Genomic DNA, 11922 nt, shown 5'->3' with positions numbered 1-11922 from the left:
TTGGATCCAGAATTTTGCGCTCTATCGATTGGTATTATTAAAAAAAATCTATCGTTAAAAAAAGAGCTCTTACAGTAAAAATTTTTGGCCTGCGTAAAACGATTTATGACTGTTAACGCCATCTACCAGATTTAAGTAAAACTCACGGAGACGTATACGCCACCTGCGTAAAGCCATCGAGCGACACTAGGCGGCGCTAGCGGCGCCCGCCGGCGCGCGAGCCGCGCGCCCCTCACACACCCTTCTTCTTCGGTGCGACGTAACAAGATGGTAGTCGGTTCACCATCAACATATCTAAAATATCTTATAATTTTGTACTTAACTTTAAAGTGTTTTTCTAAATATAATAATTTCGACTTAAACTAAATAAAATTGAATCATTGAAGAGTTCCCGACCAAACCTGTCCACACACAACAACACACTCAACATACTGGACCTCGAGCCGAATCCGAAGACATCGCTTCAAGAAGAAATTCTGGAAGTAGGCAACCAGCAGGACTGAAGAAACGGTCAGGCCATTCAGTGTTCCTATCCAAACCCATCCTCAAGGCTCATTTGTGCTAATATCGTGCAAAATTTCAGTTATCGTGTCGTGCGTGCCTCGCGGTCGCGTCGGTATATGTACCTACTTGTGTAGCGAGCGGCCCGAGCGTCGTTATTTCGAGTAACAGCAAACTAAAACTGTAAGTACTTTTCTTCTGTTCTCTTGTAATCTCCCAAAATGTCATTTGATGAGTGTAAAGATTTCATTAAGAAAAGGGGTGTGGTTAAAGGAAAATTAACTTTATTCGTTAAATACGTAGAATCGTTAGTAGACGTAGAATTATCAGAATCTCATAAGATAGCTTTAGAAGATCGTTGTAACAATATTAACACACTATTAGAACAGTTCTCGAAAATTCAGGATGACATAGAATTTCACCTACAAGATTCAGAACTAGACTTAGAAAAACAATTAATTGAAAGAGAAACCTTTGAAAATGTGTTTTATGACATTACTTCAAAAGCGAAAAGCATGCTAAAGAGTAAAGATAGTAGTGATAATAATGCGATTGAGGTCCGCAACGGTCCGCAGACCTCAAGCATTAAATTACCTACAATCACACTGCCCTCCTTTGACGGTTCATTTGAACAATGGTTAGAGTTTAGAGATACCTACATATCACTAATTCATAATTCAAAAACTATAGATAACATACAAAAATTCCATTACTTGCGATCCGCGCTGACTGGTTCTGCTCGTCAAATAATAATGTCGTTACAATTTACTTCTGAAAACTACTCAATAGCCTGGAGTTTATTGGAGAATAGGTTTAATAATAATAGATTACTCGTTCAAAATCACGTTAAAGCTCTATTTTCAATGCAAGGTTTACACAAAGAATCTGCATTTCATATTTGTAAGTTGATAGATAACGTATTAAAAAATATTCGCGCTCTTAAAGGTTTAGATGAGCCCACAGATCAGTGGGACACGTTATTAATATTTCTAATTGTGTCAAAAATGGATTCTACCACCGAAAAGGAGTGGGAGAACCATAAGAGCGCACTTTCCAAATTACCTAATCATGAAAACAAAAAGTTAACCTTAAATGATATGATCATATTTCTTACCGATAGGGCGGACATGTTAGAATCCATTAAAGGTACGCATGATTCGGGTAGGCAAACATCTGATGGTTCTGTAAAGAAACCATCATCCTCCAATCAATCGAAGTATGCTAGCTCTCATAGCTACTTCGCAGCGCGCAATAATAATAATAATTCGTCAAAATCGGTACAAAAACCTAATGCGCAAAATGATTCAAAACGTTACCAAAGGTGTAATATGTGTAAAGAGAATCATTCGCTATATTCTTGTAGCAAATTTAATGACCTTCCTTTGAAGGACAAATTATTATTCGTAGATGAAAATAAACTTTGTAAAAATTGCTTGCGGGCTGGACATAACGTGTCTCATTGCTGGTTCGGTGCCTGCAAACAATGCAATCGTAAACACCATTCGCTTCTTCATGACGAGTGTTGTGATAACGACAGCTCATGTAAATCGGTAGTTGCGAACGACGCGCGCGCGCCAGCGGCGTCCACGCCAAGTAGCGAGTCCAAAGCGACAGGTAGCGGACACAGTACTGCGCTACACAGTACGTCAACTCCAACGCGTCAACGAGTTGATAACAATCCCTCATTTCAAGAACCCGTTATTCTTTCTACGGCGTTAGTAGAAATATTAGATAATGATAATAAGTATCATACTATTCGTGCCATTCTAGATAATGGCAGTCAACATTCTTTTATAACAAAAACATTATGCGATAAATTAAAAATTCGTTTGATACAGTCCACAGTACACGTCGCAGGAGTAGGTAATTCGGTAACCCAATCTACACAATTGTGCAAAGTACAGTTACGATCTAAAATAGGGAATTTAAAATGCATTTAAATTGTCTTGTCTTGCCTTGTATTACTGCAACTTTACCTTCTGTCGATCATAATATCGCTAACTTTATGATTCCGACTAACGTATCACTCGCTGATCCTGAATTTTATCTCGCTAATAAAATCGACTTATTAATCGGCGCGGATATGTTTTGGGAACTTTTGAATGAAGGATTAATTAAACTTAAAAACGGCCCATACTTACAAAACACTAAGTTAGGTTGGGTTGTATCTGGTGCCATACATGGTACTAAAGGTTCATCGGTTAAAAGAGTTCAATGCAATTTTACGCACACATACGACAACTTAGATGTTCAATTAACGAAATTTTGGGAATTAGAGGAGATAAGCTCAAATAAAGATACTATGTCTAAAGAAGAACGTGATTGTGAAGATTTATTTATAAAACAACTACTCGTGATAAAAACGGTCGTTTCTCTGTGCGTATCCCACTACGCGAATCAGCTGATCAACTCGGCGATTCGTACCAACAAGCCGAGAGTCGGTTCCTCGCGCTTGAACGAAAGTTAGGTCGGTGCACACCGAGCTATAAAAAGTTATATTTTGATTTTATGCGTGAGTATTTAGAACTCGGTCACATGACTAAAATAGATACATATCCATCTCCACATTATTTTCTTCCGCATCACGGTGTGTTCCGAGAACATAGTACATCCACTAAACTGCGAGTAGTATTTGACGCTAGTGCAAAAACTACTTCCGGGCAATCATTAAACGATATCCAGTTGATTGGCCCACCCTTACAGAATGATTTATTTGCCATTTTATTAAGATTTCGTCAGTACACATATATTGCCTGTGCAGATGTGGAGAAAATGTACAGACAGACATTAATTCAACCCGACCAACAATACTTACAATTAATTTTATGGAGAGAAAACCCGTTAGATGCGCTCGGTGTATACCGGCTTAATACGGTTACCTACGGCACGGCGTCCGCGCCATTTTTAAGCATGCGATGTTTGAAACAGCTGGGCTCGGACTGCGCTGATAAGACGGTCGTTAATATTATTTACCAAGATTTGTATGTAGACGATTTGATAACCGGTTTTGATGATAAAAAGGCATTATTACAAGTTTGTGATAAGGTTTCGACTGTGTTACAATCGGGTTGTTTTGTTTTACGAAAATGGTTGTTTAATTTTGATTTGTCAAGCGAAAATACGTCAAAAAATTTATCTCTAGGCGAGTCCTGTCAAAGTAAAACATTAGGTTTAGGTTGGTTCGCGAATACAGACGAGTTACACTATACAACTAAACTAAGTTTAACTGGAAGTCATGTTACTAAGCGCATTATGTTATCCGCAATATCACAAATTTACGATCCGTTAGGATTATTATCACCTATTATTATACTCGCAAAAATATTGCTACAGAAATTATGGACGTATAAACTGGAATGGGACGATCCGGTCCCTCATGATATTTTAATTAATTGGAAAAGAATTGTTGACAGTCTCGACTATTTGAGTGAATTACGTATACCACGTCAGGTTATAAATAGCAAAATGCAATATATAGAATTGCATATTTTCACTGACGCCTCTCAAAATGCCTACGGCGCGTGTGCGTACGTGCGTATGTACTCTGATGATAATAATACCAAAGTGTCCGTAGGTTTGTTATGCGCTAAGTCGAAGGTCGCTCCGGTCAAACCTGTAACTATACCGCGTTTGGAATTATGTGGGGCATTATTAGGTGCAAAGTTGTACACAAAAATCATAAAGTCACTTCGTTTGAATTTTACCAATGTTTATTTCTGGACTGATTCGACTATTGTGTCAGGATGGCTAAGAATGTCACCTAACACTCTTAAAACGTTTGTGCAAAACAGGGTAGTTCAAATTAACGAACTCACTGGTAGTTTAAAGTGGCTACATGTAGGAAGCAAATCCAACCCAGCTGACTTAGTGTCACGCGGGTCACGCTGGATGCGTTACGCACTACTGATATTTGGTGGCACGGTCCGCCATTTTTGCACGAACGTCTTTGCAATTTTAGTTATGATCATAGTTGTAATAATGTTAATTTTAATGAGTTGCCAGATATTAAATCAACTACCACTCTGTTGTTACATCAAACTAATCAAAATACGTTTCCTTTTGACAGATTCTCATCGTTTATTCGTATGAAGCGTATAGTTTCTTACATGTTACGTTTTATTCATAACGCTCGCAATAAATTAAAATGTAATCGTAAATACGGCCCTCTCCAAGTAGACGAGTTAAATAACTCAGTTATTAAGTTGACTCAAATGTCACAAAAACAATCGTTTTCGGATCTCGATATTATGTTATCAAAAGGGCAATTACCCTCAAAGATTAATCGTAATATTTCTAGTCTCAATCTTTTTTTGGATAATAATAAAATTATTAGAGTTGGAGGTAGGTTGAGTAATTCTGCAAGTTTTTTATATGATAAAAAACATCCCATCCTTCTATGCAGTAAACATACCTTCACCCGCTTGTTATTTGAATATGAACATAAGCGCCTGCTTCACGCTGGTCCTCAATTATTGTTGGCTAGTTTACGAGAAAATTGGTGGCCGCTCAGAGGTCGTGACCTGGCTAGAAATATTGTGCATAAGTGTGTGACATGTACACGACTTGCGGGTAAAACTGTTCCAGTACAAATGGGTAACTTACCTTCAGAACGGCTAGAACCAGGTTATCCTTTTATGATATGCGGCGTAGACTATGCAGGACCTATGTTTATTTTGAACCGTAAAGGGAGGGGCGCTAAATTAGAAAAATGTTATATCTGCCTATTTGTGTGTTTCTCAGCGTGCTGTTCACTTGGAGTTAGTGACTAGTTTAACAACAGAGGCTTATATGTTAGCTTTGAAAAGGTTTATTTCTAGAAGGGGTAAACCATCTGAAATATTTTCTGATAATGGTAAGAATTTTATTGGGGCTATGAAGGAATTTACACAATTTTTAAAGAATAATCATAATAATATTACTGAGATTTTAGCTAATGATAACATAAAGTTTAACTTCATACCACCCTATACACCACATTTTGGAGGATTATGGGAGGCAGGAGTGAAGTCCTGCAAATACCATATCCGCCGCGTCATTGGTAACGCGAACTTAACTTATGAAGAGTTTAGCACGATCTTAGCTCAAATCGAGGCCGTCCTAAACTCTCGACCTATGCATCCACTGTCCGCAGATCCAACTGACCTTCTTCCTCTCAGCCCTTCTCTGTTTCTGATTGGCCGACCGCTGACTGCACCTGCCACTCCAGACCTGACGGCTACAGCTTCACATCGCCTGTCCCGCTATGACCGCGTGGAGCAAATGCGACAACATTTCTGACGGAGGTGGTCCACGGAATACATATCGGAGCTGCAGACCCGGACAAAATGGAAGACAAGGAGAGAAGAATTGGCACCTAATACACTCGTACTTATCAAAGAAGACAATCTTCCGCCTCTAAAGTGGCGCTTGGGAAGAATTCTTCATACCTTTCCAGGAAAAGATGGCGTGTCCAGAGTCGCTGACATCAAAACGGCGACCGGGACGGTGCGAAGAGCATTCACAAGAATCTGTCCTCTGCTGCCACAAGAAAATGATACTTCGTTGGAAGCAGGAGCTTCCAAGGTCGGGGGCATATGTTAACGCCATCTACCAGATTTAAGTAAAACTCACGGAGACGTATACGCCACCTGCGTAAAGCCATCGAGCGACACTAGGCGGCGCTAGCGGCGCCCGCCGGCGCGCGAGCCGCGCGCCCCTCACACACCCTTCTTCTTCGGTGCGACGTAACAAGATGGTAGTCGGTTCACCATCAACATATCTAAAATATCTTATAATTTTGTACTTAACTTTAAAGTGTTTTTCTAAATATAATAATTTCGACTTAAACTAAATAAAATTGAATCATTGAAGAGTTCCCGACCAAACCTGTCCACACACAACAACACACTCAACAATGACAGAAAAATTGATGTAACAGACATTTATATATTTTTTTCTCTGAAAAATAAAGTAAGTCATAGTATTAAATAATTTACACCCTTACTCCTCCCTACCCTACCCTTAAACCTCAAATCAGTCGATTTAAATAACATGTCCCTTACTTTAATTCAAGATTATTGTTTTTTATAAATTATTCTCTTACAAAACTATCTTTATTTTAAGCTCCTTACTACAATAAGGCGATTACGTAATAACTAGAAATCAAATTCGCATTTGCTTTACTTTATTTGTCTAAGAGATTATTGCTAAAATACCGAGTACTTACATAATTTGATTTTCTAAATGGTTATAACTCTGGCGCGCGCGACTAGCCTAAAGCCGTCTACACACTCGCGCGCGAACCGCGCGCGAAGGCGCGAAACACCCGCGTAACATGAGTGTAGATCCGATTCGCATATTCTTCGCGGCTTCGCGGCTCGTTCGCGCTGTGTTCCCCGAAAATTGTCGGTTTTTTGTCCCGCGACAAAGCGCTCGCAGGCGCGAAGCGCGACGTGAACGCGACAAGACTATACATTCGCGCCTCGGGCAGCTCAGTCGCTCAGTAGCAATTGACACGGATGGTTGTGTTTTAGTTTTTTTTTAGGTATATGCTACGATTTTGCTTGCAAAATGAGTAACGTGTGGAGCAATGAATTAGAACTAACATTTATAGAATGTTTTCGTGCTGAGCCGGTATTATGGGACATTAATTTGAAAGATTATAAAAATAAACTGAAAACCCATGATGCTTGGATGCGGATAAGTACGGTGATGGAAATACCAATTGATGAATTGAAAAGAAAAAGGTTCTCTCATGTCAAGCTATAGGAGCTACAAGGGAAAAGTTAAGAAGTCCGTTCAATCGGGAGCTGGTGCCGATGAGATATATCAGCCCATTTGGTTCGCTTATGAAGCAATGGATGCTTTTTTGGGAGATACTCTAAAGTGTAAAAAAAGTATGAATACGGTTAGTAGATAACTTTATTTTTTAATAGTTAGGTACTTAAATATTACTTAAATATTTTGTGAATTCGTTTCTTATTTCTGTGGCGTTATTTGCTGATCGCCGAGGTACTCTTCTCAAGTTACGAAAAGCGGATGTATTTTCTTGATCTGTCCTCCATGATCCAGGTTGTATAAGTACTCCATCATCATCAAACATATCAATAGATCCGGGTGGTGTATAGATATGTAAAGAAGTAGAACTTCGTCTCAAGAAGTTATGTAGTAGTATACAAGTATATGTTATAAGGCGAGCCTTTTGTGGTTGTAATGGGATTGGTTTTCTAAACACTCTAAATCTGGCCGCCAATATACCAAAAGTATTTTCTACCACTACCCGAGCTGAAGATAATCTTTTGTTGAATTCACGTTTTGCAGATCCTATGTTGTGCTGATCAGGATAGGGCTTCATTAAATGTTCTGACAGTGCAAAGGCTCCATCCCCCAAAAAAACGTAGGGCACATCAATGTTCGAACCTGGTAATGGATGCGGTGGTGGTAAATTTAAGCTGTTTGTACACATCTTGTTCCATAAAATACTATTTGTAAAAACTCCACCGTCACTTATTCTGCCTTGGCAACCAATGTCAGCAAACATGAAATTGTATTGACTATCAACTAATGCTAGTAATACTATACTGTAGGTTCTTTTATAATTATAGTATACAGAACCAGAATTGAATGGACAGTCGAGAACAATATGTTTGCCGTCAATAGATCCAACCGCTCGAGGAAACTTCCTTGCAAATCCTCTTTCAATACGCAGCCACTCTTCTGGACAAGATGGTATCTGCAAAAAACATAACATATATAAAACCTTCATGTAAAAAACAGTATTTAAGTGCCTAAATGTATGTGTGTTTTTTTAGGAACGTGGAATAAAGGAGCCTAAAGAAGTAAATCTCGAAGCTATTAAAGAGAATGTTGAAGAAATGAATGAAAATCGAAGTCAGTCTATTAACACCCAAAAAGACAGTGACCAGACAATCCACCGACGCAAAATCTCTTCAGAAGTGGTTGACGCAGGAAATGTCGTTAAAGACGCTCTTATCACCTTCAAATCCACGCTAAAAAGGAACCCATTACAGCCTATTCAGCAAGACGATGATTGCGATTTATACGGAAAACTATTAGCAAATAAGTTGCGAAAATTATCTGAAAAGAATAGATTGAAGTTGATGCACGACATTGATGGGATGTATTTACAATACCAATTTGATGACCCTTTAGTGATGACTCCATCGCCACCTCATTTTTATGAACCAAGAACAGGCACATCATCATCTACGCATTCAGAGCCTCCATTTCATTACGGGCAGGCGAATCAAAATACTTATTACCAAAATAGACAAGTAATATCAGCCCCACCTTCTAATATCATTATTCAATCGAACCGGCTAATTCGTACACCAGATTATCCTGTCCTTCATTTACCAGAGAACCAAGATGCAAACACATCTGATCATAATAATGATATAGTTCAGACAGCTTTTGACTTAAGTTAAATACCTACTGAAATTACCGAATTTTGTTTTTATTGTCTATTGAATTTTGTTATTATATTTGGTTGATTTTGCAAAGTTATATTCTAGATTCTAAGTAGTTCTGTATATGCATAATAAAAGTATTAAATTGATGTCCTTACTTTTATTTCATCCTCTAACACTTCACATAGGGCATGGCAAACTTCGGGTATAATTTTTGATATTATTTGTGGTGAAACTTTGAACAAAAAATGAAGGCTTTCAAAGTCATCTCCTGTTGCTAAGTATCTCAGTGTTATAGCGAGACGTATCTGGGCAGGAATAGCTTTTCGTAATTGGGTGTCTTGTTTTGAAATTCGTGTTGAAATTTGACTAAGCAAATATTCAAAATCATTTAATGACATCCGGGAAAACTTTTGAATTCATCTGTAGGTTCTGCAACTAGTTCATTCAACTGCTCCTCCATGGTTGCACTGTAACAAAATACAAAGTTATCAAGTATCAGATCCCACATCACAAGATATGTTACAGCGGCGTATTACATTTTAACTGTTATTAAAACTGTAATATAGCTAAAAGTGAATATATATTTATTTCACCCATCTTGTACTACGTACTTACTATATCCTAAACTCTATGAGAAAGCATAATAAATTGGTACTTACCTGGTTCTGTTTCGGTGAATGGTGGTAATCCACCATCTCCGTTTTCTTTGCTTCTTTTGAATTGTTTGTTTTTTCTTTATGGCGTAACTATAAATTGCTAAAGCGCAAAGTAGCCCCGCAGCTGCTGTAGTGGTTTCACTGTCCATACCGACTACAAATAAACTATATTGATTAAATGCTTGGCGTGCATACGCGTCAAGTGCGCGAACTATACTGAGAGCCCGGCGCGAACCTCTGCCAGTGTGGACAGTTGGCAGTTCTTGCTCCAATTCGCGCCGCGATTCGCGTCGCGATTGGCGCCGTGATTCGCGCGCGAGTGTGTAGATGGCTTAAGACGTTGCGGGTGTATCGGGAGAGGGGTAAGACAGCGACGCAACGCACCGTCCTGTTCGCACGTGTTCGCGCGCAGTTCAAGTTTGTTATTGCGATTGCGTCGTACAACTATCAACGATTATAATATTATTATATTATTTGGATTAAGTGATGTTTTAATGCAGTAAGGTGTCCTACAAGTAACTTAAATAAATAATGTGTGAAAACAATAGTAATATCACTGATAAGCTAAGTTCCCTACTTGCCCGAAGGGAAAAAATAATTAATATGAAGATAACTATCGAAAGGTATGTATTACTTACAATTTTACGATGACAATATTTTTTATATACCTACTATTACGTAACGATCTTCTTTATTATTTAGAGAATAAGTTAGCTGGTTAAAGTTTTAGATAATTGTTTGCGTAATCCTATACAAACTAGTCTGTAATTATGTTCTCGCTCTGTACCTACCTATACCAGGCCGGATAAAAAGGCATAAGTAAGGCCGTGTACAGAAAGAAAGCTGGTAGCCTGTGTCGATCTACCCGCGCTTATGAATGTGTCGGAGACGTTCGGTGCTTATCGGTACTGGTTTTGTGCATTGTATAGAAATAAAACTCGTCGTCTATTTGTACCTATGACTTGCGCAGATAACCCTGCGCCGGTCGGTTCCGATAGGCACTGGTAGTGCGGCCCAAGCTGCCAGCTTTCTTTCTGCATACGGCCTAAAGCGCCAGCTATACGGTCGGATCCAACCACCTCTGTTCATCTTTGGTCGAGGAATGCGCTCCCGACCAAGGAGGCTCAAAGGTCGTTGGGTAAGCAAAAAATATTGGTCATCAATTAATGTTTCCTACGCAATAGTGATTTATGCATTATTTTCATGGTTTGAACATTGCGTATAATACCTAGATTTTGTTTACACCATATTATTTAAAGTATACAGCAAATTAACGTAAGGGACATTCGTTATTTTGTTTGCCTTTACATTAATTTAAGTGTTAATCAATGTTGGCTTATTTTAGTCGTTTTAATTAAAAGTGCAAATAGAAATTAATTAAATTTTACAAATATAATATTTTGGTGATAATGAAATATTTTTTGAAGATTTATAAGATTAATAATTTATCTTTACTTTATAAACAATGCGAGTCTATAGTTTGCTATGTCCCTTACGTTAAAGTGTTGACGGATTTCTACTCGAGTTGACTCATACAATAAGTCTGCCTTGTGTCTTAAATCTAATACTGTATTAATCGTATTCTTGTTTCCTTTTTAGGTCTACTAAAAACAAAAAAGATTCTTCAGAAAGTTTTATAGAAAATAGTGATGTAGATTCAGAAACACAGGTTTATCACAAGAAGTTCAAATAGACCTAACATTATTATTAATAGCAGTAATGACTCCGTGTGTTCTGTTGAAAATGAAATGGAAATCATAAACACATCAACTGTTTCCTTGTCTCGATCACATTCTTTTTTTAATAAACCTAATGAAAGTTCAACGAATACTACTAATAATTATACCCATGTAGTCAAGTCATTGAAAATCCTTTAAACGTATTATCCGATGTTATGAATGACCATATTGAAGCACCTCTAAACGTTGAAACAGAAACTGATGCATCCAATTGTGATGCCTTTGTGATCGCACATTCATCCCGTGAGTTAAATGATACAGGCGAAGAACTGGAGAATATACAGCCACTTTCATTGGCTAATGATTACGTAGACGTCATGCATAAGCCAACAGAGACAAATGAGAACTCCACTATTTGCACAATGTTTCTCGAAACATCATCGCACGAGGAAAATGGAAGTCGTGAGATTTTCTTATCTCCTACAATACTTACAGATGTAATAGCAATTGATATTACAAACAAAGACACTATGATGGCTGAAGGCTTACATCATGATGCTGTTTTGGGCACAAATTTTAATACTTGTTGTAATGATTTGGCATCAAGCGAAATCGATAACAACGTATCTCTTAAGGAACTCGTAACTGAAGTTAATTCAAACAAAAAACGTCGTT

The 11922-nt window shown here is 38.1% G+C and overlaps 1 protein-coding gene and 1 long non-coding RNA gene across 2 annotated transcripts; one reads left to right on the top strand and one right to left on the bottom strand.

Annotated features, from left to right (window-relative positions):
• The first annotated feature begins 7246 nt into the window (after positions 1-7246).
• On the top strand, positions 7247-9058 carry LOC126056258 (uncharacterized). The gene is made up of 2 exons (XR_010277733.1): positions 7247-7387; positions 8292-9058. It is a non-coding gene; the product is annotated as an uncharacterized LOC126056258 (long non-coding RNA).
• Positions 7384-9907, bottom strand: LOC126056409 (uncharacterized). Its single transcript, XM_049849240.2, has 3 exons — positions 9572-9907; positions 9068-9379; positions 7384-8212 (listed from the first exon to the last, which is right to left on the bottom strand). Exons 2-3 carry the CDS (start codon positions 9308-9310, stop codon positions 7424-7426), a joined length of 1032 nt encoding a protein of 343 aa, XP_049705197.2. The 5' UTR covers positions 9311-9379; positions 9572-9907; the 3' UTR covers positions 7384-7423.
• Between the last annotated feature and the right edge of the window lie 2015 nt (positions 9908-11922).

This window comes from Helicoverpa armigera, chromosome 25, assembly GCF_030705265.1.
Source record: "Helicoverpa armigera isolate CAAS_96S chromosome 25, ASM3070526v1, whole genome shotgun sequence".
NCBI classification, from domain to species: Eukaryota; Metazoa; Arthropoda; class Insecta; order Lepidoptera; family Noctuidae; genus Helicoverpa; species Helicoverpa armigera.
This window is presented reverse-complemented; position numbering and strand designations above follow the sequence as displayed.

Coding starts and splice junctions, on each gene's coding strand:
- LOC126056409 (XM_049849240.2), bottom strand. CDS start 9,310: ATGTCATTAAATGATTTTGAATATTTGCTTAGTCAAATTTCAACACGA. Junction 8,213..9,067: donor TGTTAGAGGATGAAATAAAA/GTAAGGACATCA, acceptor TGTTTTTTGCAG/ATACCATCTTGTCCAGAAGA.